The sequence below is a fragment of the Gobio gobio genome, assembly GCF_949357685.1.
Source record: "Gobio gobio genome assembly, chromosome: 16".
Lineage (NCBI taxonomy): Eukaryota > Metazoa > Chordata > Actinopteri > Cypriniformes > Gobionidae > Gobio > Gobio gobio.
Genome location: NC_137109.1, coordinates 48633353 through 48658262, shown reverse-complemented (window position 1 = coordinate 48658262; position 24910 = coordinate 48633353). Strand labels below are relative to the sequence as shown.

The 24910-nt window shown below is 38.1% G+C and overlaps 2 protein-coding genes across 2 annotated transcripts in view; both read right to left on the bottom strand.

The window, feature by feature from the left end:
- The window catches only part of LOC307139892 (glutathione S-transferase P-like), a 729649-nt gene that overhangs the window by 215487 nt on the left and 489252 nt on the right, over window positions 1–24910 (bottom strand). The gene's annotated exons all lie outside the window — the stretch shown is intronic.
- trim35-27 (tripartite motif containing 35-27) lies at window positions 785–8624 on the bottom strand (the record flags this gene model as incomplete). The annotated part of the gene is made up of 6 exons (XM_079839286.1): window positions 785–1380; window positions 4599–4717; window positions 4806–4828; window positions 5296–5526; window positions 5603–5698; window positions 8232–8624. 6 exons carry the CDS (start codon window positions 8622–8624, stop codon window positions 785–787), a joined length of 1458 nt encoding a protein of 485 aa, XP_079695412.1.

The window sequence follows — 24910 nt, the reverse complement described above, 5'->3', positions numbered from 1 at the left end:
ATGAAAATTCTGTCATTAATTACTGACCCTCATGTCATTCGACACCCGTAAGACCTCCGTTCATCTTCAGACACAAATGAAGATATTTTAGTTGAAATCTGATGGCTCTGAAAGGCCTCCATTAGCACAATGCACGGTTCACTCTCAGGAACCCTTAAAAGGTACTAAAGACGTCGTTACAAAGTCCATCTCACTACAGTGGTTCTAAAATAACTTTATGAATCGTCGAGAATAGTTTTTGTGCGCAAAAAACCCTAAATAACGACTTATATAGTGATGACGATTTCAAAACACGGCCTCATGAAGCTTCGAAGCGTTATGAATCAGTGAGTCGAATCATGATTCGGATCGCGTGTCAAACCGCCAAACTGCTGAAATTTGGCGATTCAAACCGCTGAATCGACTCACTGATTCATAACGCTTCGAAGCTTCATGATGCCGTGTTTTGAAATCGTCATCACTATGTAAGTCGTTATTTAGGGTTTTTTGCGCACAAAAACTATTCTCGCCGATTCATAAAGTTATTGTAGAACCACTGTAGTGAGATGGACTTTGTAACGACGTCTTTAGTGTCTTTTAAGGGTCTTGAGAGTGAACCGTGCATTGTGCCAATGGAGGCCTTTCAGAGCCATCAGATTTACACTAAAATATCTTCATTTGTGTCTGAAGATGAACGGAGGTCTGATGGGTGTTGAACAACATGAGGGTAAGTAATTAATGACAGAATTTTCATTTTTGGGTGAACTAACCCTTTAAGAGTGCATGTATATAGTGAGCAGGATTGTTACTTCTGCAGCTCTGCTTGCTCTCCATCAGGCTGGTTTGGTGCAGACACTCTACGCACCTCCAGTCCTGCGACAGACATTTCCACCGGCAAGATGCTCAGCGCTTGAGATGGACACACATTACAGAAGTACGGAAACACTCTCTCGCTGAAGGTGTGCTCGAACGTATGGAGATGAGTGTCGCTGAGAGAGTCAAAGAATGAGAGTTTCCCTCCATTCCAGTCCAGCTGTACTCTGAGGCGCTGGACCTTCTGCTTGACTGTGAGCGGCGTGAGAAACTCTCCTGAAAGGCCTTGTCCGTACGACCCGTTGTGAAAGCCTATGCGCCATAGGCCAGAACTGGGCGGATTGTCTCGGGTCTCGATGGCAGACTCTGAAATGACTCCTAAGGCCCAGGTGGTGTTGTCTCCAACCTCGACGTCCCAGTAGTGAATCCCAGAGCTGAAGCCCTCAGAGCCCAGGACGCTCGAATAGCCCTCGCGCTTCTCCATGTAACCCAGGGCCTGTCGACTCCAGTGACCAAAGCGCACATCGCTCAGATCGTCAGAGAGCTGCAGACACGGGTGAGCAGTGTTGGGGTCGAGGATGACAGGAACTACAGAGGGGAAAGAGGTGTATGTTTATTAACTCTTTCAGAGTTGTACGTCATTAACAGAATTTCCCATTATTAATGACACAATGCTTCTATTAAAGGAACACACCGACCTTTTGGGACTTTAGCTTATTCCCCGTATCCCCCAGAGTTAGATCAGTCCATACACACCATTCTCATCTCTGTGGCTTAACTCTGTCTGAGGCACCCACCGCTAGCCTAGCTTAGCACAAAGACTGAAGGTAAACGGCTCCAGCTAGCCTAGCTTAGCACAAAGACTGAAGGTAAACGGCTCCAGCTAGCCTACTGCTCAGTAAGTGACAAAATAACACCAACATTTTCCTGTTTACATGTTGTGATGTGTATAGTCACATTGTAACTGGAACTATTCTCTCATTTCTGCGTAATAATCAATGAGCCATCCCATGAGTGCAGTGGCGCAATGATATTACTCCACACCCAAAAATAGGCTAACTTCTGTCAACATAACCAACGTGACAACCTGCTTACACAGAGAGCGCTGGGGACTATTTTTAGGCGCTGTGTAATATCATTGCGCCGCTGCACTCATGGGACGGCTCAAAGTTCCTTGATTATTACGCAGGAATGAGAGAATAGTTCCTAGACATATCGGTCTAGAAAATCGCAACTTTTCATTTTTCGTCGGCCTTAGTACACAATGTAACTATACACATCACAACATGTAAACAGGAAAATGTTGGTATTATTTTGTCACTTATTGAGCAGTAGGTTAGCTGGAGCCGTTTACCTCCAGTCTTTGTGCTAAGCTAGGCTAGCTGAAGCCATTTACCTCCAGTCTTTGTGCTAAGCTAGGCTAGCTGGAGCTGTTTACCTCCAGTCTTTGTGCTAAGCTAGGCTAGCTGGAGCCATTTACCTCCAGTCTTTGTGCTAATCTAGGCTAGCTGGAGCCATTTACCTCCAGTCTTTGTGCTAATCTAGGCTAGCGGTGGGTGTGTCAGACAGAGTTATGGCACCGAGATGAGAATGGTATCAATATTGACTTGTCTAACTCTGGGGGATACGGTTAATAAGATAAAGTCCCAAAAAGTCGGCGTGTTCCTTTAAAGAACACAACACACATCTCGCGGAAATTAAATCATTATGTAACAATGAAATAATGAATGATTTTAATTGTATTTAAAATAATAGACTAATTCAAAGCAAGGCCTTAACCAGGTCAAACACAGAACAGTGAAAAAAATTCTAGGTCTAATCTTCTTTGGGACTATTAGCAAACAATATTTGCATTAATTTGCATCAAAAATATTATTAGTCCCGAGATTCTCGCATGAGTGAATAAATACATAGATCCGCGGTCAACGCTTGACTTCTCTAGTGGTCTGGGGGTAGAGTTTTTGTAAACATGGTCAAAAGGTTCTGGGTTTCTAGTTTTTTTTTTTCCTTCTTCTTCATTAAAATCAAAGATGTTCATCAATGATTGTATATTAAGAGCATGGACACGTTTGTGTGCATTATGTTTTGTGATTTCACCGGAAAGAATAGAGTCTCTCTCCGCAACGGCATTAAGCGATAGATTGACGCACTCGTCTGTGTGTGAAGACTGTGCATGAACCAAAAGAGAATGTAAACCCCGCTTACTTTGATTTGATTGGCCATCTCAATCATTTTGACATTGACGAGCGCTGTTAGACCACATTCGTTTCGACTGTCTGATCAGCCTCACATTCTGTTCCTGTCAATCACGCGGGACTGCATGAGGCGAGCCAACACTCACACACACACTCACACACACACACAAAGGAGGCAGCAAGCGCGGCACACGCACTTTTTAGCTCAGAGTTTGAGACCCCTGAGCTAAATAGACCTGTTTCCCTTATACAGAGTCCTACACAACGCTTCTATAAACATAATTTTCTGTAATTTATGAGACAATGCTTCTAAGAAAATGTGTTATTTATGACACAGCGCTTCCCCGCCATTAACAGAATTTTACTACATTTATGAGACATTCCCAGCATTAAGAGAATTTTATGTAATTTATGAGATCACAAGAAATTTGCTACTAAAATGTTTTAAAGTACCGTTGTCATGGTAACGCAATGTTCAATTTCAAAACGGTTTTCACATGATGAACTTTGAGTCTTTAAGTTTTCGAATGATACCCAAATACTAAAATATATGATGGGGGAAAAAGCAATAAAAAGGCAATGCTTAAAACAAGAACGAATATCTGCCAATGGGGTCAGAAAATGAAACAAGATTATGTAAATATTGCATAACGTTTTTGTGTGATGGGTAGGTTTAGGGGGAGGGTTAGTGCAAGGGGAGAAAATATACCGTTTGTACAGTATCAAAAACATTACGTATATGGACATGTTGAAACAAATTGCAACAGAATTTCCCCAAGGGGAAAATACAAGTCAAAGTCAAAGCCAAGTCATATGTCAGTGAGAATATTTACTGTTTTGGCAGCAAACTCTGTTCTATAGCCCAGAGCCTCATGGCTGGGTCGTAACTTCATCACACATTTTGATAACACACTGAATAGATACTATTACAAACCTTATGGATTCAATTTCATAAGTTAGGTACACTCTAAAAAATGCTGGGTTAAAAACAACCCAAGTTGGGTTGAAAATGGACTAACCCAGCAATTGGGTTGTTTTAACCCAGTGAATGGGTCGTTTTAACCCAGCGGTTGGGTTAAATGTTTGCTTAAAACAACCCAACTGCTGGGTTAGTCCATTTTCAACCCAAAATGGGTTGTTTTTAACCCAACATTTTTTAGAGTGTAATGTGGTTTCACTTTATTTTGATGGTCCCTTTAACACATTCTGTTGACTATAAATAACATTGCACCTACATGTCTACTAATTCTCATTAGAGTGTTAGTAGAGTATTAGTAGACTGGTAGGGTTAGGGTTAGAATAAGTTGACATGTACTTGCAAAGCTACTTATAGTCAGTAGAATGTCTGTTGGAGGACCATCACAATAAAGAGTTAGCAGACATTAAGCAGACAGTCTACTGATAATCTAATGAGAGTTAGTTGACATGTAGTTGCAAATTTACTTATAGTCAACATAATGTTCAAAAGGGACCATCAAAATAAAGTGTTACCAAAAAAAAACATTTTACACTTAATGTCTTAAGTCATTTGTCACAAAAATACAGAGTATGACCATTATTTTCTGCAGTGTAGGTTTTCAGCATAGGTCATATTTTAGGCATGAGACTCACTGTATTGAGCAGCAGCCCTCATTTTCTGCCATACTCCGAACTTAAGATTTCCCAGATGCTTTGCCACATCGATCAGCATTTCTGGAAGCTTCTCTGGACACAAACTGCTAAACTGAGAACTGGGAAAACATCCCTGGATCAGTACCGTTCCTGATTTTGGGTCACAATCACAACAGAGAGGGTTCAAAGGAGGGATAGTTGTCTTACCTGTCAGGTGGGCCTTTGTACTTCTTTAAACGGATTTACATGGAAATGACAAACAGATATTGTAATTAAAAACAAATCATTAATTATTATTATAATTATGAACAATAATTGTTCATAATTATAATACATTGCTAAATAGCAATATTTACCAAGATCTATTTATCTATTTCTCTGCAAAAATGCTCTTCTTACTTAGTATTTGTTTTCTTGTTTCCAGTGTAAAATCAAAAAATTCTTAAATCAAGATGCATATACTAGATTACCAGCATTTTTTAGAGTGTAGCTGTAATTTGCCAGGTTTTGCCAAATCATTTTATCAGATAAATACCTTTTAACCAAGTTTAGTGTTTTGTTATTCGCTCATATTTAAAATATTTAAAACATATACATATTTTCCACATATTTTGGTGTGGTTTAATTGAACTTGTAGGGTCACAAATCCTTCACTTTGGATAATAAAAAGAAAAGTATGATAAATGATTGTGTTTACCAGCAGGAATGAGATGTTGTTGGACTCTATCTCTTCCTCAGTGGTCCTAATTCTTTCTACAAGAGATGAGAGTTGACTGTTAATCCTGCTCATCTGCTCCTCTAACACCTTCCTCTTCTGCTCCTCTTCCTCCCTCAGAGCAGTTATCCTGGCTGACTCTTCATCACGCAAAAACTGCTGAAGCTGCTCAAACTCCTTCTTAATATGTGCCTCTGTTTGCTCGGCTTGGTTCTGTAGCACAGTAAAAAGACAACGGTTATGTAATTGTCACCTGGAGGTACGAAGGATTTTCGACTGTTGATTTTACCTTGATGTGTTTCACTCTTTGATTACAGATGAATTTCTCTGATTTTAAAAGTTTGAGCTTCTCTTGCAAAGGCTTCAGTCTTGTTTTGAGCACCTCCTGAAAAGAAAGTTGAAAAGGTAGCTTAGAGTAACATGCATCTCAAACGATATTTTATTATGCATCTTTGCCTCCGGTCTCTTTGCTGTGCTCTTCCAGTGTGGTATACAGAACAAAAGTTCAGATCAGAACGAACACAAAATGCCTGATATCTGAGACTCACAGAAGGCAATTCAATCCCTAGTTGAGATCGTTTTATCTGGCTTGGCTCCAGGTTCTCCCTATACGTTAAGTTTGTGGAGAACATTAGGATTTTAGTCAACCTTTTGCAGTTCAAAATTTCTCAAATTCTGCTTCTTAATCTTATCTATAATAACTTTATCTATAGTGATTGACCATATGGGGTTTTAAATGGCCAATTCCTGATACTAATATCTAAAGGCAACACATTACAGATGGGATGGATTGGGATATATGAATAGATAGATGATTGGATGAATGGATGGATAGGTTGTGAAGGATGGTTGAATGAACGGATGCATGTATGGATGAAGAAATTAATGGATGGATAGATTGTGATATATGGATAGATGAATGGATGGATTGATTGGGATGGATGGATATGTATGGAGGAATGTGGATGGATTGAGGTGGAGAATTAGATGGATGGATGGATGGATGGATGGATGGATGGATGGATGGATGGATTAATTGGGATGGATGGAGATGTATGGCTGAATGGGGATGGTTTGAGGTGGATAATTATATGGATGGATGGATGGATGGATTGGGTTGGATGAAGATGTATGGATGAATGGGGATGGATTGAGGTGGAGAATTATATGGATGGATGGATGGATTAATTGGGTTGGATGGAGATGTATGGATGAATGGGGATGGATTTAGGTGGAGAATTAGATGGATGGATGGATGGATGGATGGATTGATTGATTGATTGATTGATGGATTGGGATGGATGGATGGATGGATGGATGGATTAATTAGGATGGATGGAGATGTATGGATGAATGGGGATGGATTGAGGTGGAGAAGATGGATGGATGAATTGATTGGGATGGATGGATGGATTGATTGATTGATTGATTGATTGGGATGGATGGATTGATTGATTGATTGATTGATTGGGATGGCTAGCTGGCTGGCTGGCTGCATGGATGGATGGATGGATTGGGATGGATGGATTGATGGATTAATCGGGATGTATGGAGATGTATGGATGAATGGGGATGGATCGAGGTGGAGAAGATGGATGGATGAATTGAATTGGATGGATTGATTGATTGATTGATTGATTGATTGATTGATTGATTGATTGATTGATTGATTGATTGATTGATTGATTGATTGATTGATTGGGATGGCTAGCTGGCTGGCTGGATGGATTGATTGGGATGGATGGATGGATGGATGGATGGAAGGATTAATTGGGATGGATGGAGATGTATGGATGAATGGGGATGGATTGAGGTGGAGAAGATGGATGGATTCATTGATTGGGATGGATGGATGGATGGATGGATGGATGGATGGATGGATGGATGGATGGATGGATGGATGGATGGATGGATGGATTGATTGATTGATTGGGATGGCTGGCTGGATGGATTGATTGGGATGGATGGAGATGTATGGATGAATGGGGGTGGATTGAGGTGGAGAAGATGGATGGATGAATTGTTTGGGATGGATGGATGAATGGATGGATTGATTGATTGGGATGGATGGATGGATGGATGGATAGATGGATTGATTGGGATGGCTAGCTGGCTGGCTGGATGGATGGATGGATTGATTGATTGATTGGGTTGGATGGATGGATGGATGGATGGATGGATGGATGGATGGATGGATTGATTGATTGATTGGGATGGATGGATGGATGGATGGATGGATGGATGGATTGATTGAGATGGCTAGCTGGCTGCTGGATGGATGGATGGATGGATTGGGATGGATGGAGATGTATGGATGAATGGGGATGGATTGAGGTGGAGAAGATGGATGGATGGATGAATTCATTGGGATGGATGGATGGATAGATGGATGGATTGACTGATTGGGATTTATAGCAAATAAACAGAATTCTGGAAATGTAATGAAAACTTATTGTAAGACATCTTAAACTAATGTGCCCCTGGTTGAGATATTTTAAAAATGATTAAAAAAAAGTTTCTTACACAATAGTCAGGCATTACTCAAAATTCAAACATTTCCAAATTAGATGAATGTGCACTATAATATCCTTAAAAAGCAGTCTGTTCCTTTTGAAATGGACACAGAGGAGAAATTCAGATAATCATAATGCATGAAGTGCATGAATGTCTGTTTATTGTATGAATTACTAAAGTTTTTGTTCTGTTTTTCTCAGAAATAGTAAAAAATATATATATTGTTAAAAAAAACTATTCTGAGATAAACAGGACTAATTATTAGAATTAAATTGTAGTTGCAGAATATTCTATAGTTATGGATTATCAAGAACAATGAAGTTAAATAATATGCTATTTTCTCTTAAACATCACAACTATTATTGTAAAGTTACATATTTCCCAGCAGATAGTGAGAGATGTACCTTGAAGGCCAGTGCAGCTTCATCCACAGGTCTGCACGCGTGATGGACGTGCATGTCGGCGTTCACACACACACTGCACAGCAGACGCTCGTCCTCCAGACAGAAGAGCTGAAGTTTCTCTCCATGCACGCTGCACAATAACTCCTCCGCCTGGCTTCTCTCCTGAAGGAAGATCTCGCACAGGTTCTTCAGAGCGCGGTTGCATGGAGGACGGTCCATGCAGAAGTCTGTCCGGCACTCAGGGCATCTCTGCGAGCTGGTGTGCTCCCAGTACTGATCCAGACAGGCCCAGCAGAAGCTGTGGGAACACAGCAGGAGAACGGGATCTCTGAAGACGTCCCGGCAAACCGAGCAGAGAAGGTTCTCCTCAAAGTGAGACGGTCGAGTTGCCATTTTTTCGTAGTGTTTCTATGGGGAGAACTCGCTTTTGTGCTCACTGAAGTGTGGTGGAGAGATTCAAATACAACTGAGCTGTGATGTCACTTTCCAAAAAAACGAGTTATTCCAGTGCATAAAGAAATCTGAGTGAGCACACGTTTTCATTGTTGCTTCTGTCTTTCCTTGGAAAGATCAACACGGAAGATTCCACAGAGCGTTATCTGTTTCCTTTTTACCCCTTATTTTGGGTTCCTTGGAACACAAGCATTTGAATGACCAAGAGACGAGCACAACTTTTTCTCGGTTGTTTCCCTGTTGCGTTCTGAATTACTGAGGATATAGTGTTCTGTTTAAAAGTTGACACATCATGGAAAGACTTTATTAGTTCGACTGTATTTCGGAATTCATGAGTTGACATTTGATGCTTGAAGAGATAGAACACTTTTCCGGTATAGGTGACAAAAGCGCAACATGCATACATACTGTACATATATTATAGGTTTATATTACAGCACCATGCGTGTGTGTGCATGTGTTCATGTGTGCGTGCGTGTGTGTGATCTGACGTAAAAAATAGCATGAACTTATATGCAAATTAACACTAAAAGTACCTGTTTTCTAATGATGAGTTTGTTGTGTAGCCTCGGGTTGTTGTCATACTGTAAATCACGTTGGATAAACATCTGAGGAATGATTGCATATGATATGAACATGACACTTAACATAAAAAACATTGACCTAGATGATCTTGATTTGAATCTTAACCCCTTAACTGTCACCCCCCTTTTTTTTGAGAATAGTCATGAAAATGCACTATGCAAATTTAAAGGGCTGTAATTCAAGAATGCTTTGGGATATATACCTAAGTTTGGTCTTGTTTTAAAGAAGATACTCAGTAGATTATTGCTGAAGTGAAAGCATTTCAAGTATGTATGGATAATAAGCATATCTTCAGTACGGAAGTTTAAATTTACTGTAAATGTAAAATACTGATGTAACGGGACAACAGAATACGTATTCAATGTATTTTACCCAATAGAGGTTAAATAAGGCATAGGTTCGACTCTAGGAGGATTTAAAAAATAGAAATACTGGGCCAAAGTAAATTCAATTAACAGCCGGCAATTTTATTACAAAGACTCAAAAAAAAAAAACTGAGTAAACAATCTTTCACAATGAAATACACTATAGTCTGGTTTCCATTCAACAGCATGAACCAAGGGAGAATGGTTGATATTGTGTCCAAAGTTGAATGTGAAGTCCAAAAAAAACAAAGTCTCAATAGTTCTTCTGGATCCCTTGTGTGTGTGTATGATACTCAAATGTTCATGTGTGTAAAGGTCTTTTTTTGTTTGTTTGTTTGCTACCCGGGTAGTGTGTATGTGCTTAGCTCTCAATTTGGATCCGTGTTGAATCCATAGACAGTAAAAAAATATGGACGACGCGACTTCATTGACTTCCGCTGACCATAGTTGAAGCTTTTGTAGGCCCGCACACGGCGCTGACATCTCGGGACCGGAGTTGCACAGTAGAGAGCTGGAAGCAGAGGCGCGATTATCAAAAGCCTGCCCACACTCTCACGGATGCAGAACTATTAATTATGTTGGTGTGAAACAAACAGTTATAGAAATGTAGAAATTAAAGCTAAAGAAAACCCCCGGCGCTACGTCATATTCTCGCGCATGCGTCGTGGAGGCATACACGGAAGACAAGAAGAGGTTGAATAAAGTCATTATTTTGATTTTTTGCGCACAAAAACTATTGTCGTTGCATCGTAAAATGATTGTACAGTCACTGTGGTGAGATGGACTTTGTAACAATGTTTTAAGTGCCTTTTATGGGTCTTGGGAGTGTAAATGTACTGAATGCCAATGGAGGCCTATCTGAAGCCTTTCTCAGCATCAGCTTTCAACAAAAATATCTTAATTTGTGTTCCGAAGATGAACGGAGGTCTTACAGGTGTCGAACGACATGAGGGTGAGTAATTAATGACAAAATGTCAATTTTTGGGTGAACTAACCCTAACAATCTTTGTAAAAGAATTTACACATAGAAACGAAGAAACATATCAAAATTGAATCGTTTGTGCAATCTCACGCTAACCTCGTGCGTGCATGTTCAGCTGGCTTCTTCATCTGAATTCGATATAAAACGACTCACTCACAAACCACTGAGTTAACCGTCTAGTGGTAAATCATAGTACTGTTTTTGTGGTATACAAAAGTAGTCACAAATAACTTTACTTTAGGACTCAAAATAAATAAAAGAATATGAATGTACAATTCAAAGGGGTTACACTGTACTAAATATTTTTTTATTTTACATAAAATATATATTTTACAACAAATGTTTTAACTCTAAAATCACTCTAAAATCAAAGCCATATGTCTAACCAAGTTGTGTTCCAAATTTGAAGTTGATATCACAAAGATTGAAGTCCCCATGAGATTTTGTTTAGGCGCTGGGTGTCACACATTCCATTGATCATTTTTTTAAAAATGCATTTTCCTGTAAATTTCTGTCCAAATATCACTTCCATCACAAAACAGTCCCCAAATATGGAACCTTGAGACTTAGACCTTTCCGACGATATGTGTTTTGTCAAGATTAGAAAAGGTTTTGAGTAGTTCAAATACATTTTGTAATACGAAACATGACACCGCCCACTAGGGGGAGGTGCCCGGTAGAAGAATTTAGAGTACCGTTTCCATGGTAACGCAACGTCTGATTTCCATTCTACGCTATTCTACGTTCAAGCTAGCTTAATATGAATCGTTCATGCTATACTGCCCTTAAGCAATACAAAAGTGGAAAATTATGTTTCCAAGTTATTCTACCAGGTTGGCATCTAAATGCATCCAAAGCCTTAAGGAGCCTAAGGGAGTATTTCATATCCTTGTTGTAATATCTGACGCATTTGATTTAACCATTTGAAGGTTTTCATTTCTATCAAGGGTTGTTAATAATTCAAACCCAATTTGATGTTGAGTCATGTTTAAAGCTTGTTTTGGTTATGTAAAATAGCTTTAGTAAAGATCTACACACTTAGAGATCATGCCATGTTTCTTTAAAGAGGGAGATGTAACATCCTGATGTTATTAATGCCTCAGTTACACTAAGTCCAACATACTGTGTGACGTCATTATCGCGAGACTACCTGATGGTTGGGGAACCTCGTGTGTGCAAAAGAAGTCTGAGTAAAGAATGATCGAAGTTACCCCAGTCTCTTCTCTTTATTACATATGAAGTTAGAAAACCTGCCAAAGGGCAACCACAACAACACACAGACAAGCGCGTCAGTCTATCGCACAAAATGCACACAAACGTGTCCATGCTCTTAATATACAATCATTGATGAACATCTTTGATTTTAATGAAAAAGAAGGAAAAAAACTAAACTATATGACAGTGGATTAGAAACCCAGAACCTTTGACACGGTTTACAAAAACTCTATCCCCAGACCACTAGAGAAGTCAAGTGTTAACTGCGGATCTTTGTATTTATTCACTCATGCGAAGAATCTCGGGACTAATAATATATTTGACGCAAATTAATGCAAATATTGTTTACAAATAGTCCCAAAAAGATTAGACCTAGAATTTCGTTCACTGCTCCGTGTTTGACCTGGTTAATGTCAGGAAACAGAACAACCCAAACGGAGTAAGTTTGCAAAATGATTTATTCAAGCACAGTGGAACAGTCACGGCAGGCAAGTTGAAGAGTGAAGGTGTAATTAGCTCAATAACTGAAGAATGGATCTGACAGAGTCTCTTATCTGATCTTGGCAGGATGAAAAGAGTGGTCTGAGGAAGACCGGCGGGCTGAAGGAGGCTAGACGGTCGAAGACTGGAGATCCGGAGAACAGGCAGGTTGAACAGAGGAATACGGTAGTCTCTTGAGCGGGTAAGCACATGAGTGAGTCAGTAGCGATGTAGTATCGACGAGACCTGACACTTGAATGAGGGAACTGGAGGTGCTTAAAACAGTGAGTGCAATGACATGGGATTGGTGACAGGTGATGAAAGCAGGTGCAGGTGATCAGAACTCGGAGTGTAGAGTGTAGAGGTCTGGCGCTGACGCTGATGCATCTGTGACAGTTAAGGCCTTGCTTTGAATTACCGTAAAACTTCAAATAATAGCCGAGTCCCAAATAGACGCCTGTCTCTTTTAAACGCCTGGTGCGACGACAGGTTTGGGTTAATAAAGGCCGGTCTCAAATAGACGCCGGGTCTGTTTTTTAGTATCGGGCCGTATTTGATCTTCTCAAACCCGTCAGATCGTCTGTTCTATGTTTTGATTAAATTTCACGTGACAGACGGAACCGTTCATGAACGACTCATCACTATGGCAACATAACAAAGAGGTTAACGAACTTTCAGTCTTCAGTTTTTCTTAATTCTCTCAATACCACCATGAAGAAAAGTATAATTTGACATTTAAGCTGACAGTTGTCAAATTTCAAGCGTGGGTAAAGCTGGATACGGAGCGGCTGAACAATTCCTTTAATGCTTGCGCGCAGACGTGCGCGTGTGTTTGTGTGTGCGAGGGAGAAGGAGGAGATATATTTCATTAACTTCGGGATGTTATCCTTAGGTATGTGGCCTGACAGTAGCTTCTGATGGCCATTTTCGCAGGGGATTAACGTTATAAACGTTTCTTCCTTTCGTTTGCTTATAATTAAGTCTATTATAACTATTCACATCCTTTACTGTGGTAAAGTACAATAAAAAACTGTGGGACGAATACCTTTTTACTTCAAACTTTATTTAACACAGTTTGTTCTTGTTATTAAACTTGGTAATGCGCGTCAAGTTTGGTTTATTTGAATAGCGCATTTCACACACACGCCGGTGATTTTAGTTTCGTTTTCTCTGGCTGTGAATAATCAAACATTGCCTAAATGTCTTGACCTTGTGGAAGATAAAATCCGCTCTTCAGACCTTTTACAACAAGTGTTGCCTTGCAACATCAGGAGAAAACACGAAGATATATTTGAAAGGTGTCTATCCAGCTTTTGTCCCCTTCCTCTCAAAGCGCAGAGTAGGCCTACGTCTTTGCGGGGAAATAGTATGAATCAAATATTTTTCTAACTAATATTTAATTTTCTTATATTCTTTAGGTAACTATTATTTACTGAAAATCGTTTAAATGTTGAATAGGCTGTGTTGTTTCACTGACGGAAGTGCTAAAATAAACACGCATGCTTATGGATGTTTCAGCCTCAAATGATTTCAAAATGTAGGCTATACATATATCTGCATAGACTACAGTATTTAAAATAGCATATATGCATTAGTTACATTCTCAAATTAATTTACAGAGCAATCCCTGCTAAGTTTTTAGTTTAACTATAACTATAGAAGAGGATTAGTGTGTGTCGCACTCACAACAGACTTGCAACCGGGGCGTGGCATCACGATGATATCGTCCATCGGCACAACCCTAATTTCTTACATTAAATGATCTGTTAAACACATTCGAATTAATTATAAATAAAACGTAATATAATGTGGTAACCTCCTACCGTCATGCTTGAACATCTCAACACTAAATTAAAGGCTTGTCTCTTATAGACGCCTGTTTCAAATACAAGCCGGTGCAGTTCGGTGATTTGGGTAAATAGAAGCCCGGGCTATTATTTGAAGTTTTACGGTAGTCAATATATATTTAGTAAAAAATATTTAATCAATATTTCATTGTTACATAATGATTTAAGTTCTATAGGCTATATATTTTTTTTAAATGTTCTGAAGAAACATTCATGTTCAGAAAGGAATGTTTAAATTCAGAGGAACAGTTTATGTTCAGAAGAAACAATTACGCTGAAGAACTGTAATACTGTAATAAATATTGAGAAGATTAGATCAGTAGTGCTCCTTTATTGGAATACTTGAAACACTTTTTTTTGTGGAATACTTGATGCGGCCCAGCCTGACCCAGAGTCTACCTCCAGCGGCCCCCAGGTAAATTGAGTTTTAGACCCCTGGTTAATGGGTTAAACAATAACAGACTAAGTAAGAAAATAATTAGTTCACATTTACAACAAACATAGAATGTGTTGCAATAAATGACACAAAGGCTCAGTACGCAATATACATACATACTGTACATATATTAGGGGTTTATATTACAGTACCGTGTGTGTGTGTGTGTGTGTGTGTGTACGCGTTTGTGTGTGTGTGATCTGACACAACAAATAGCATGAACTTGTATGCAAATTACCACTAAAAGTACCTGTTTTCTAATGATCTGTTTGTGTTGTGTAGCCTCGAGTTGTTGTCCTACTGTAAATCACTTTGGATAAACATCTGATAAATGATTGCATATGAACATGACACTTAACATAAAAAAACATTGATAACTTGATTTTAATCTTAAACAATAACAGGCTAAGTATGAAAATAATTAATTTACATATACAACAAGCATAGAATGTGTTGCAATAAATCACACAAAGGCTCAAAGCGTTCTTGCAGTACACAAGAAGTCTTAAACACCAGGGTCAGACAAACACAAGATAAGGAGCATTTCACACACTAATTCATTTTTTTTTTAAAGTTAGTATAGATTAATTAATTTAATATTTCTTCAAGAAATGCACATTTTTATTTTAAAGCTGCACTATGTAACTTTTCCGTCCACTAGAGGTCGCCTGTTCAAAACAAAGGTGTAGTTTGATGACGCCACGTTTGAGTGCAGAATCTTGGGAGATGAGGTCTTCACCTCACAGCCGGTGGAAAAGAATCGGGATAGGACTCGGGCAGAAATCATGTTCATGGATGAGATTATTAAAGGGATAGTTCACCCAAAAATGAAAATTAGCCCATATTTTACTCAACCCCTAGTCTTCCTAGGTGTAAATGACATTCTTCTTTCAGATGAATAAAATCGGAGTTATATTACAAAAGTTCAGGCTAATCCAAGCATTAGAACTTGATTCATAGTTGCTCTGTTTTTGAAGTCCATAAAAACTGCATCTGCCCATCATATAACTGCTCCACACGGCTCTGGGGTGTTAATAAAGGCCTTCTGAAGCGAATCGATGCATTTGTGTAAGAAAAATATTCATACTTAAAACTTTATCAAGTAAACTTTCGACCGACCGCCTTCCATGTTCAATTTATGGAAAAATCAATTTGTTGTAATCAAAGCAATCAATTGCAATCAAAGTTCAATTTGTTGAAAGTTCCCCTGCCGATGGAAAGACTAACGCGACCAGGTCCGCTCGTCATGACGTGACGCACGCATCTTGTGTTTCACTTTCAACATTCAACACTTTTACACAGAAGGCGGTCGGTCGAAAGTTTACTTGATAAAGTTTTAAATATTCATATTTTTCTTACACAAACATGTCGATTCGCTTCAGAAGGCCTTTATTAACACCCCAGAGCCGTGTGGAGCAGTTATATGATGGGCAGATGCAGTTTTTATGGACTTCAAAAACAGAGCAACTATGAATCAAATTCTAATGCTTGGATTAGCCTGGACTTTTGTAATATAACTCTGATTTTATTAGTCTGAAAGAAGAATGTCATATACACCTAAGATGACTTGGGGTGAGTAAATTATGGGCTTCTTTTCATTTTTGGGTGAACTATCCCTTTAACGTTACTGTAGTATGAAGCAGAAGCAGGACCGAGTGTTGTGGAGCTGAGGAACCGTTGGAGCGATTGTTAACAAGAAGAGCGCAACACAAGCCTCCCGAGCAGCGGGACTTTTATTATGGCATAGTCGCCAGCGGGACTTTTATAATGGCATAGTCGCCAGCGGGACTTTTATTATGACACAGTCGCCAGCGGGACTTTTATTATGGCATAGTCGCCATTTCCGCTTTTCCGGTCATGAGTGTGAGGTAACGCGGCTCTGTTTATCATATTAGACACGTGAGTGTGTTGATGATGTTATGACGTTACTCTGTGTGTTCTCTCAGCGGCTGCTATGACACTTCCTCACATGTCTGAAATCGCCCCCTATACCCTCAAAAAGGGCACTATTTGAGGGGACAGCCATTTGTAGTGGTGTCCTGAAGTACACTTAATGTGCACTTTCGGTCTTGTGGACTTACAATGGCCGCTACATGCGTGTGTCCGTTAAGTCCATGAGACCGCAGGGTGTCCCATTCGACATTTTAGGTCTCAGAAGGGTGCTCACGAGCGCCCCCTTTGTGGTCGATATGCGCCCTCGATGCCCACTATTGCCGAGTCCGCACTGGTGCGGGTTACACAGCGGACTTCTTCCCGACAGTCAAAGCGGCGTTACGTCGTGAAACTGCGGACTGTGAGGGTTTAGGGTGCCATTTGGGACAGGGCCATAGTGGTCATGTTCGAGTGCACTCATTCAATCCCACATTGCACCGCAATAACGAGTGTACAGCCGATGTACACAGAACGCTTGTCCGACTTCACGCACTCGTTTTCATTCACTCCTTCAAGTGAACTGTATTAGTGGACTAAAGTAGGGAATGAGGGTTTAGGGGGCGATTTCGGATTCAGCCCCGGTTCCTTGGGTAAAATAGCAATTTTCTCACGATTTACAAATAGTTGGAAACATTTGGGATATTGTAAGTACTCAACTGAACAAAATATATAACACTGGCCTAGTGGGTTTTACTGAAAAAATGTTACATAGTGCACCTTTAAAAAATTATTTTTTACTTCTGAATCCGGCCTCAACATTCTTAATATAAGATAATTCTTCTTAACTGCTGTAAACACATATTTTCCTCTGCTAGACTTTATTATGTAAAGTGAAACATATTTTATTAAATGAATCAATAATTTAGAAATCATGCCTGGATGGTTGCTAGGATTATTTATAAGGGATATTTCCAAGTTTAAGACTTTGGGTTAGTGGTCTGAGCAAACACTGTATGTAAACCATAGCAATAGTTATACTTACTGTGTGTTAGCAAACAGAGTTGGACTCCACGCTTCACTAGAGGGAGCCATTGCATTGCATTAGACTGACTTGAGTGTTTTGAAGCATGTTCTCCTTCTGGCATTCGGAATATGAACACATGATGTGACAGCTAGGACCAAAGTTCCCGTGAACTTCTTTCTCAAATATAAAATGTCAAGCATGTACTGTAGCATGTTGCATACTTCCCTTCATTCTTCTGTGAAGCGCCCTTGTGAAGTGGGTGGATTAGGCCCGTCTATTGATGTGAGGTAAAAGGAACCAATTATCAGTGACATTCAACCTCCGGGGGTGGGATGTGAAACTGTAGAAACAGGAAGCAGATGTAATTAGTGGCCCTGAATGACAACAGTGATGCCACACTGAACTTGAAAGCTGTTTCCTATCAATTTACACGCCTGACACTCTTGTGTTCAGGCAGAGAGAAAATGTGCCGCTTTGTTTGTGTCTGAGTGCAAGAAACACTTACAGCCCTTTGCTCTCAAGAAAGAAGAAACGCATGCAGTCTTTAAATTATAGTGAAATAATCTAATGCAGTGTCTTTTATTTAAAGTACCTGGGGATACTACAACACTAGCTTTTATATACAACAATATTTGCATTACAATAATGATAGACATACAATGCATTTTTGTCTTTTTTAGTAAAATATCTTAACATTCCTGAATCAAATACACTTGAAAAAACTTGTTTTAATGAAAAATTGTCACAATTTTCTTTTGATAAATGTGGTTTCTTATTTTGTTTCTTGTCACCCATGCCTTTAACTAAAGGTGCGTTCACATCATGTTGTACTCTTACAGCTCCGACTTCTCCCATCTGACCCCTTCAGATTAATTTAGGCATTGACAGTGTTGCATAATGAACAGCTCCGAGTAAAACAACATGTTGTCATCACAAAATGATGGTAATTATGACATGGTGTGAACGCAGCATGAGACAAATTACCTAGTGCTAACACGAGTATCATTACGATTATTCAGTGCTGTTCATCTGGAGGAATGCAATTTGCATTTGCCCCATTCATCTTTTTCCCCAATATTTTCCTGTCTATCTTTTATTAATAAAAGGCAAAAAGCCCATAGATGCCGTATAAAAATATCCTTTCATCACCACAAATAAACACATTGGATGCTTGTAATGAAAAAAGCTGCGCTATAGCTTAAAAAGGGCAATATATTACAATTAACTCTGAACCACATGACAGCTGCAGCGTAAATGAAGCCAGTAAAATGTAAAGCTATTACAAATTTAACACTATCATGCATGAATTATGACAACCTCAGTCAGGATTTTTTTCTCCCCTGTGCTTTTATTGCTCTTAGGGCATGAAAAACAAGTTTTGAACTTTTTTTACACATTTTTCAAAGAGATTTTCATACTGGACAGTATCTTTTTTTGTTTTTAACTGAAGAGATTCTGTATTAAACATTATACAGTAATACTATGTGTAATTGTGTACACAAACTAATGAATAAAATTATATAAAATCATGTCAAAACAATAACATTTATACAAAAAAATAATACAGCTTAAATGATTGCAAAAACAATTGAGTTGGTTCTTGTTTGACCAGCAGATGGAGAAGAACTTCATACAAGTTGAACGTTGTCTTTGATGTCAGAATGTGAGGACGTGATTCCATCAAGGATCTGGTGGAGATACAGCTCTGTGGAAACCCAACTCATGTAGAAAATACTCACGCTCACTCCAGTCTACCAGAGCATGTTGATTACTTTTCAATGTAAAATGCAAAGTAACAGTACATAATGTGCATTTATGTAGTCAGATTACAAGTGACATATTACAAGTACCATGCATTTCGTAATCAGATTACGTTTTGATGTAACGAGTAAAGCAATGCATTACAAGTAACATGCATTTTGTAGTCAGATTACTTTTTGATGTAACGAGTAAAGTAACACATTACAAGTAACATGCATTATGTAATCAGATTACTTTTTGATGTAACGAGTAAAGTAATGTATTACAAGTAACATGCATTTCCGTAGTCAGATTACTTTTTGATGTAACGAGTAAAGTACCGCATTACAAGTACTGTGCATTATGTAATCAGATTACTTTTTGATGTAACAAGTAAAGTAATACATTACAAGTAACGTGCATTTTGTAATCAGATTACTTTTTGATGTAACGAGTAAAGTAACACATTACAAGTAATGTGCATTTTGTAATCAGATTACTTTTTGATGTAACGAGTAAAGTAACACATTACAAGTAACGTGCATTTTGTAATCAGATTACTTTTTGATGTAACGAGTAAAGTATCGCATTACAAGTACTGTGCATTATGTAATCAGATTACTTTTTGATGTAACAAGTAAAGTAATGCTTTACAAGTAACGTGCATTTCCGTAGTCAGATTACTTTTTGATGTAACAAGTAAAGTAACACATTACAAGTAATGTGCATTTTGTAATCAGATTACTTTTTGATGTAACGAGTAAAGTAACACATTACAAGTAACGTGCATTTTGTAATCAGATTACTTTTTGATGAAAAAAGTAAAGTAATACATTACAAGTAACGTGCATTTTTTAATCAGATTACTTTTTGATGTAACGAGTAAAGTAACACTGCAAGTAACATGCATTTCGTAATCAGATTACTTTTTGATGTAACAAGTAAAGTAACACATTACAAGTAACATGCATTATGTAATCAGATTACTTTTTTGATGTAACGAGTAAAGTAATGTATTACAAGTAACATGCATTATGTAATCAGATTACTTTTTGATGTAACGAGTAAAGTACCGCATTACAAGTACTGTGCAGTATGTAATCAGATTACTTTTAGATGTAACAAGTAAAGTAATGCATTACAAGTAACATGCATTATGTAATCAGATTACTTTTTGATGTAACGAGTAAAGTAATGTATTACAAGTAACATGCATTTCCGTAGTCAGATTACTTTTTGATGTAACAAGTAAAATAACACATTACAAGTAACATGCATTATGTAATCAGATTACTTTTTGATGTAACGAGTAAAGTAATGTATTACAAGTAACATGCATTTCCGTAGTCAGATTACTTTTTGATTTAACTAGTAAAGTAACACATTACAAGTAACATGCATTTCGTAATCAGATTACTTTTTGATGTAACGAGTAAAGTACCGCATTACAAGTACTGTGCATTATGTAATCAGATTACTTTTTGATGTAACAAGTAAAGTAATGCATTACAAGTAACGTGCATTTCCGTAGTCGGATTACTTTTTGATGTAACAAGTAAAGTCACACATTACAATTACCGTGCATTACGTAATCAGATTACTTTGTGATGTAACAAGTAAAGTAATACATTACAAGTAACGTGCATTTTGTAATCAGATTACTTTTTGATGTAACGAGTAAAGTAACACATTACAAGTACCGTGCATTATGTAATCAGATTACTTTTTAATGTAACGAGTAAAGTACCGCATTAAAAGTACTGTGCATTATGTAATCAGATTACTTTTTAGTGGGGACACTAAATTTTTCAACTAAACATCGAAATACATCTAAATAATAAACTAAATTAACCATTTAAACTAAATTACTGATCAAATTATTGATCTAAAGCCCACACTGTCACTGTATGATACTTGAAATTTTCCAGAATGGCTATACAGCTGAATAAAATTATGCTGCATTATTTTCCTGTTTAACACTGTAAAGCTGCTTTGAAACAATCTACATTGTTAAAAGCGCTATATAAATAAAGTTGACTTGACTTGACTTTTTGATGTAACAAGTGAAGTAATGCTTTACAAGTAACGTGCATTTCCGTAGTCAGATTACTTTTTGATGTAACAAGTAAAGTAACACATTACAAGTAATGTGCATTATGTAATAAGATTACTTTTTGATGTAACGAGTAAAGTAACACATTACAAGTACCGTGCATTTTGTAATCAGATTACTTTTTGATGTAACGAGTAGAGTAATACATTACAAGTAACGTGCATTTTGTAATCAGATTACTTTTTGATGTAACGAGTAAAGTAGCACATTACAAGTACCGTGCATTATGTAATCATTACTTTTTAATGTAACGAGTAAAGTAACACATTACAAGTAACATGCATTTCGTAATCAGATTACTTTTTGATGTAACGAGTAAAGTAACACATTACAAATAATGTGCATTCAATAATCAGATTACTTTTTGGAGTAAGTAATACATTTCAAGTAAAATTACAAGAAAAAAAAATCCACAAACAACGGCTTTCCACTTGGTGGCAATATACAGTAAAGGATGATGCACTAATGTCACTGTAGTGGATAATGTGCAACTATGTCATCAAAACTCATGCACATGCAAGAAAATGCTTTTTGAATAACTGTCCACTGTAGTGACCTCTATGTGTGAACGGGTTAAATAATAGTTACAACATACAGTATCAAAGGTCAACAAAACAACTTTTCTTAGAAATATGCTTAGAGTCATCTTATTCAGTTCACACAAAACAATAATATAAAATAATAATACATAGACCTCAATGTGAAGCCAGATTTTTCAGCAGGACATAAACTGTTAAGAGATTGTCCTACAATGAGGCCGTGCGCTTCACTGAATCATGTCATTACACTGTAGACAGATGGACACACATTCCTCCAACATGCTGCTCAAGACTGACACAAATGCTGTTTGATAAGGGAAGCAACACTAGTAGTACTGGTATCTATTGGGTCAGTTTACTACCGTTTTTAATACGGACATCTTATAAATCTCACACACAGAGAGACCTGAGCCACACAGCGGAGAGAGACTTGAGGATGGACTCTTTTCACTTTGGCCTTTAAGTCTCGGCAACTGTATAGCAAGCACTCAGAAAGATATAGCAAACACATAGCAAAGCCCTGCTAACCACAGCCTCCAAGAAATAGTTTGGGACGAAATCCGATCTCACCTTTTTTTCTCTCTTATGGAGGCGTAGTGCACCTGGGGCAACAGAACTTTTTCTGCTGTGACTTTAAATGCAGTTAAAATCAAATGAGGTCTCTAATGAATCTCAAACCCCAGACGAATCCGCAGTCACACCGTCCCATACATGGACAAAACATTCAGCTCTCGCTGCAGTAATCAGACTTAATGTCATTTATCATAGTCAAATGCAAAATCATTTTTCTTGGCAATCACTATCGTGTATATAAAAAGCATAACCTGTTCAATAATCCGTGATATTTTTTCAGGAGGTTTTTTTTTAGATCTTTCTCTCTATCTTTTACAAATGTATGGAGTTTTTCCGAAGCCTTTCCAAACTTTTGTTTCAGCTCACTCATCATGAGCAATGAACGTGACTGTACTCACAATACACACATAATGATGCAACACAAACAGTCCTGAATCTAAGTGGTCGGTCATGTATGTGTGTGTGTGTGTGTGTGTAAAGATTTGTAGAGCTGATTTCACTTGATTTCATTGATCCAATTCATTGGTTTTCAATGCATTCATTTGTAGGTGCATTGTGGGAATGGATTCTGTTTCCTGTTGTAAATGACATGAAAAAAAGGGGGGGGGGGAGTTATTACAGCTCAGACAACATATACGTACATGTTTATCACTTTTAGCAGTGGTTTGTGAAACTTCAAAGGGTTTCCTGTAAAATTACACAAAAAATTGTGTATTTAGAGACTTGTGTGTGGGTATGGGAAGCTTTTCAATTTGGGTCGGCCAAATCAAGGCGGAAATCCCCAAAAATTTCCCAGAGCTTAAGAGGATAAGGCCTTTTGGGATATAAAGGAAATCAAACTATAAAGCCTATGAATATATATTTTTAAATGGAACAGTTGTATGTGTTTTTGTTGAGTATCATATTCGATACATCAGACTTTTATGGCTCATATGTGAAGCACGAGCTGAAGGAGGACGTTTGTACAGCTAAAACTAGTACTTGATAAAATAGTCCAAACTATCAATCAGAGACAGAAGGCTTTAATTCAAGTTGTGTGCATGTTGATCATTCAGAGGCCGCTGAAATGTGTGTGTCAGATATGATACAGTAGGCTTTATAATGTTCATGTTTTGAAACAAAAGAGTACAGTGTGCTTATAAATGTATCCCTGAAACAATCACATCTGTGTGACCTTTGTGGCGGTTTGAGTGTCACAGTGTAATCCAGGCTTTGCAAAGAGGTTGTTATTGAAGGATGGAGCACTATATTAATATAGTATATGAAACACTATATTAAGAGCATTGGCACAGTCCTAAAGGCACAGCAGCCAAACACGGCCCATTTCAATATAAATGTCAGAGTAAACGGTCATGTAAAAATAAATGATTAATATAAAGTGGCCTTCATTTTTTGAATTGTATACAGTTATAAATGTAAAAAAGCACTTCTTTAAAATGTAATTTTTTTGTGTTACATTTTATATAATTCCTATAAACACATAATAGCATAAGACTTTTTGCTCTGAAGTGCTGCTGATGTTCTGAATGTGACCGGAGAGTGTTAGAGTGTCAAATGAGTAAATCAGCACGAGGAAGTCGATTCGTCTGGCTGGAGAATCTGAGTAACACCTGCTGCCTCTCTGCCAGTCACCCACCCACACACACACACACACACACATGTTTGTTTTTGTGAAATGTGAGGACATTCCATAGGCGTAATGGTTTTTATACCGTACAAACCGTATTTTCTATCCCCTTACACTGCCCCTGCCCCTAAACCTAGCCCTCACAGGAGACTGTGCAGTTCACTTTCTGTGAAAAAAACCTTGTTCTGTGTGATTTATAAGCATTTTGAAAAGTGAGGACATGGGGAACGTCCTCATATTTCACCCTCTTTTTGTAATACCTATGTCATACCCATGTCATTATACACATTTGTGTCCTGATATTTCACGAAAACATGCCCACACACACACACACACACACACACACACACACACACACACACACACACACACACACACACACACACACACACACACACACACACACACACACACACACACACACACACACACACACACACACACACACACACACACACACGCAAACACAACACACACACACACACACACACACACACACACACACACACACACACACACACACACACACACACACACACACACACACACACACACACACACACTCACAAACACTGTTTAGTTTGCTTTTGCTTTGTTGCTAAATTTGATGATTTGTGATTCTAGTTTTCTTTATTTCTGTAATAATGTTTGTTTTGTTTTTTTGTTTTTGTCTCTCGTTTGATTACTGCAGAAATTCTACTTTCGAGTTTTACAGAAAACTGAGTCTGAGAAAATGACAATAAAAATAGAAACACAAAGACTGCAGTGTTATATAAAGCCCATCAGTGTGTTGATGGTGATATGAAAGATTCAAATTGTGCTTGTATG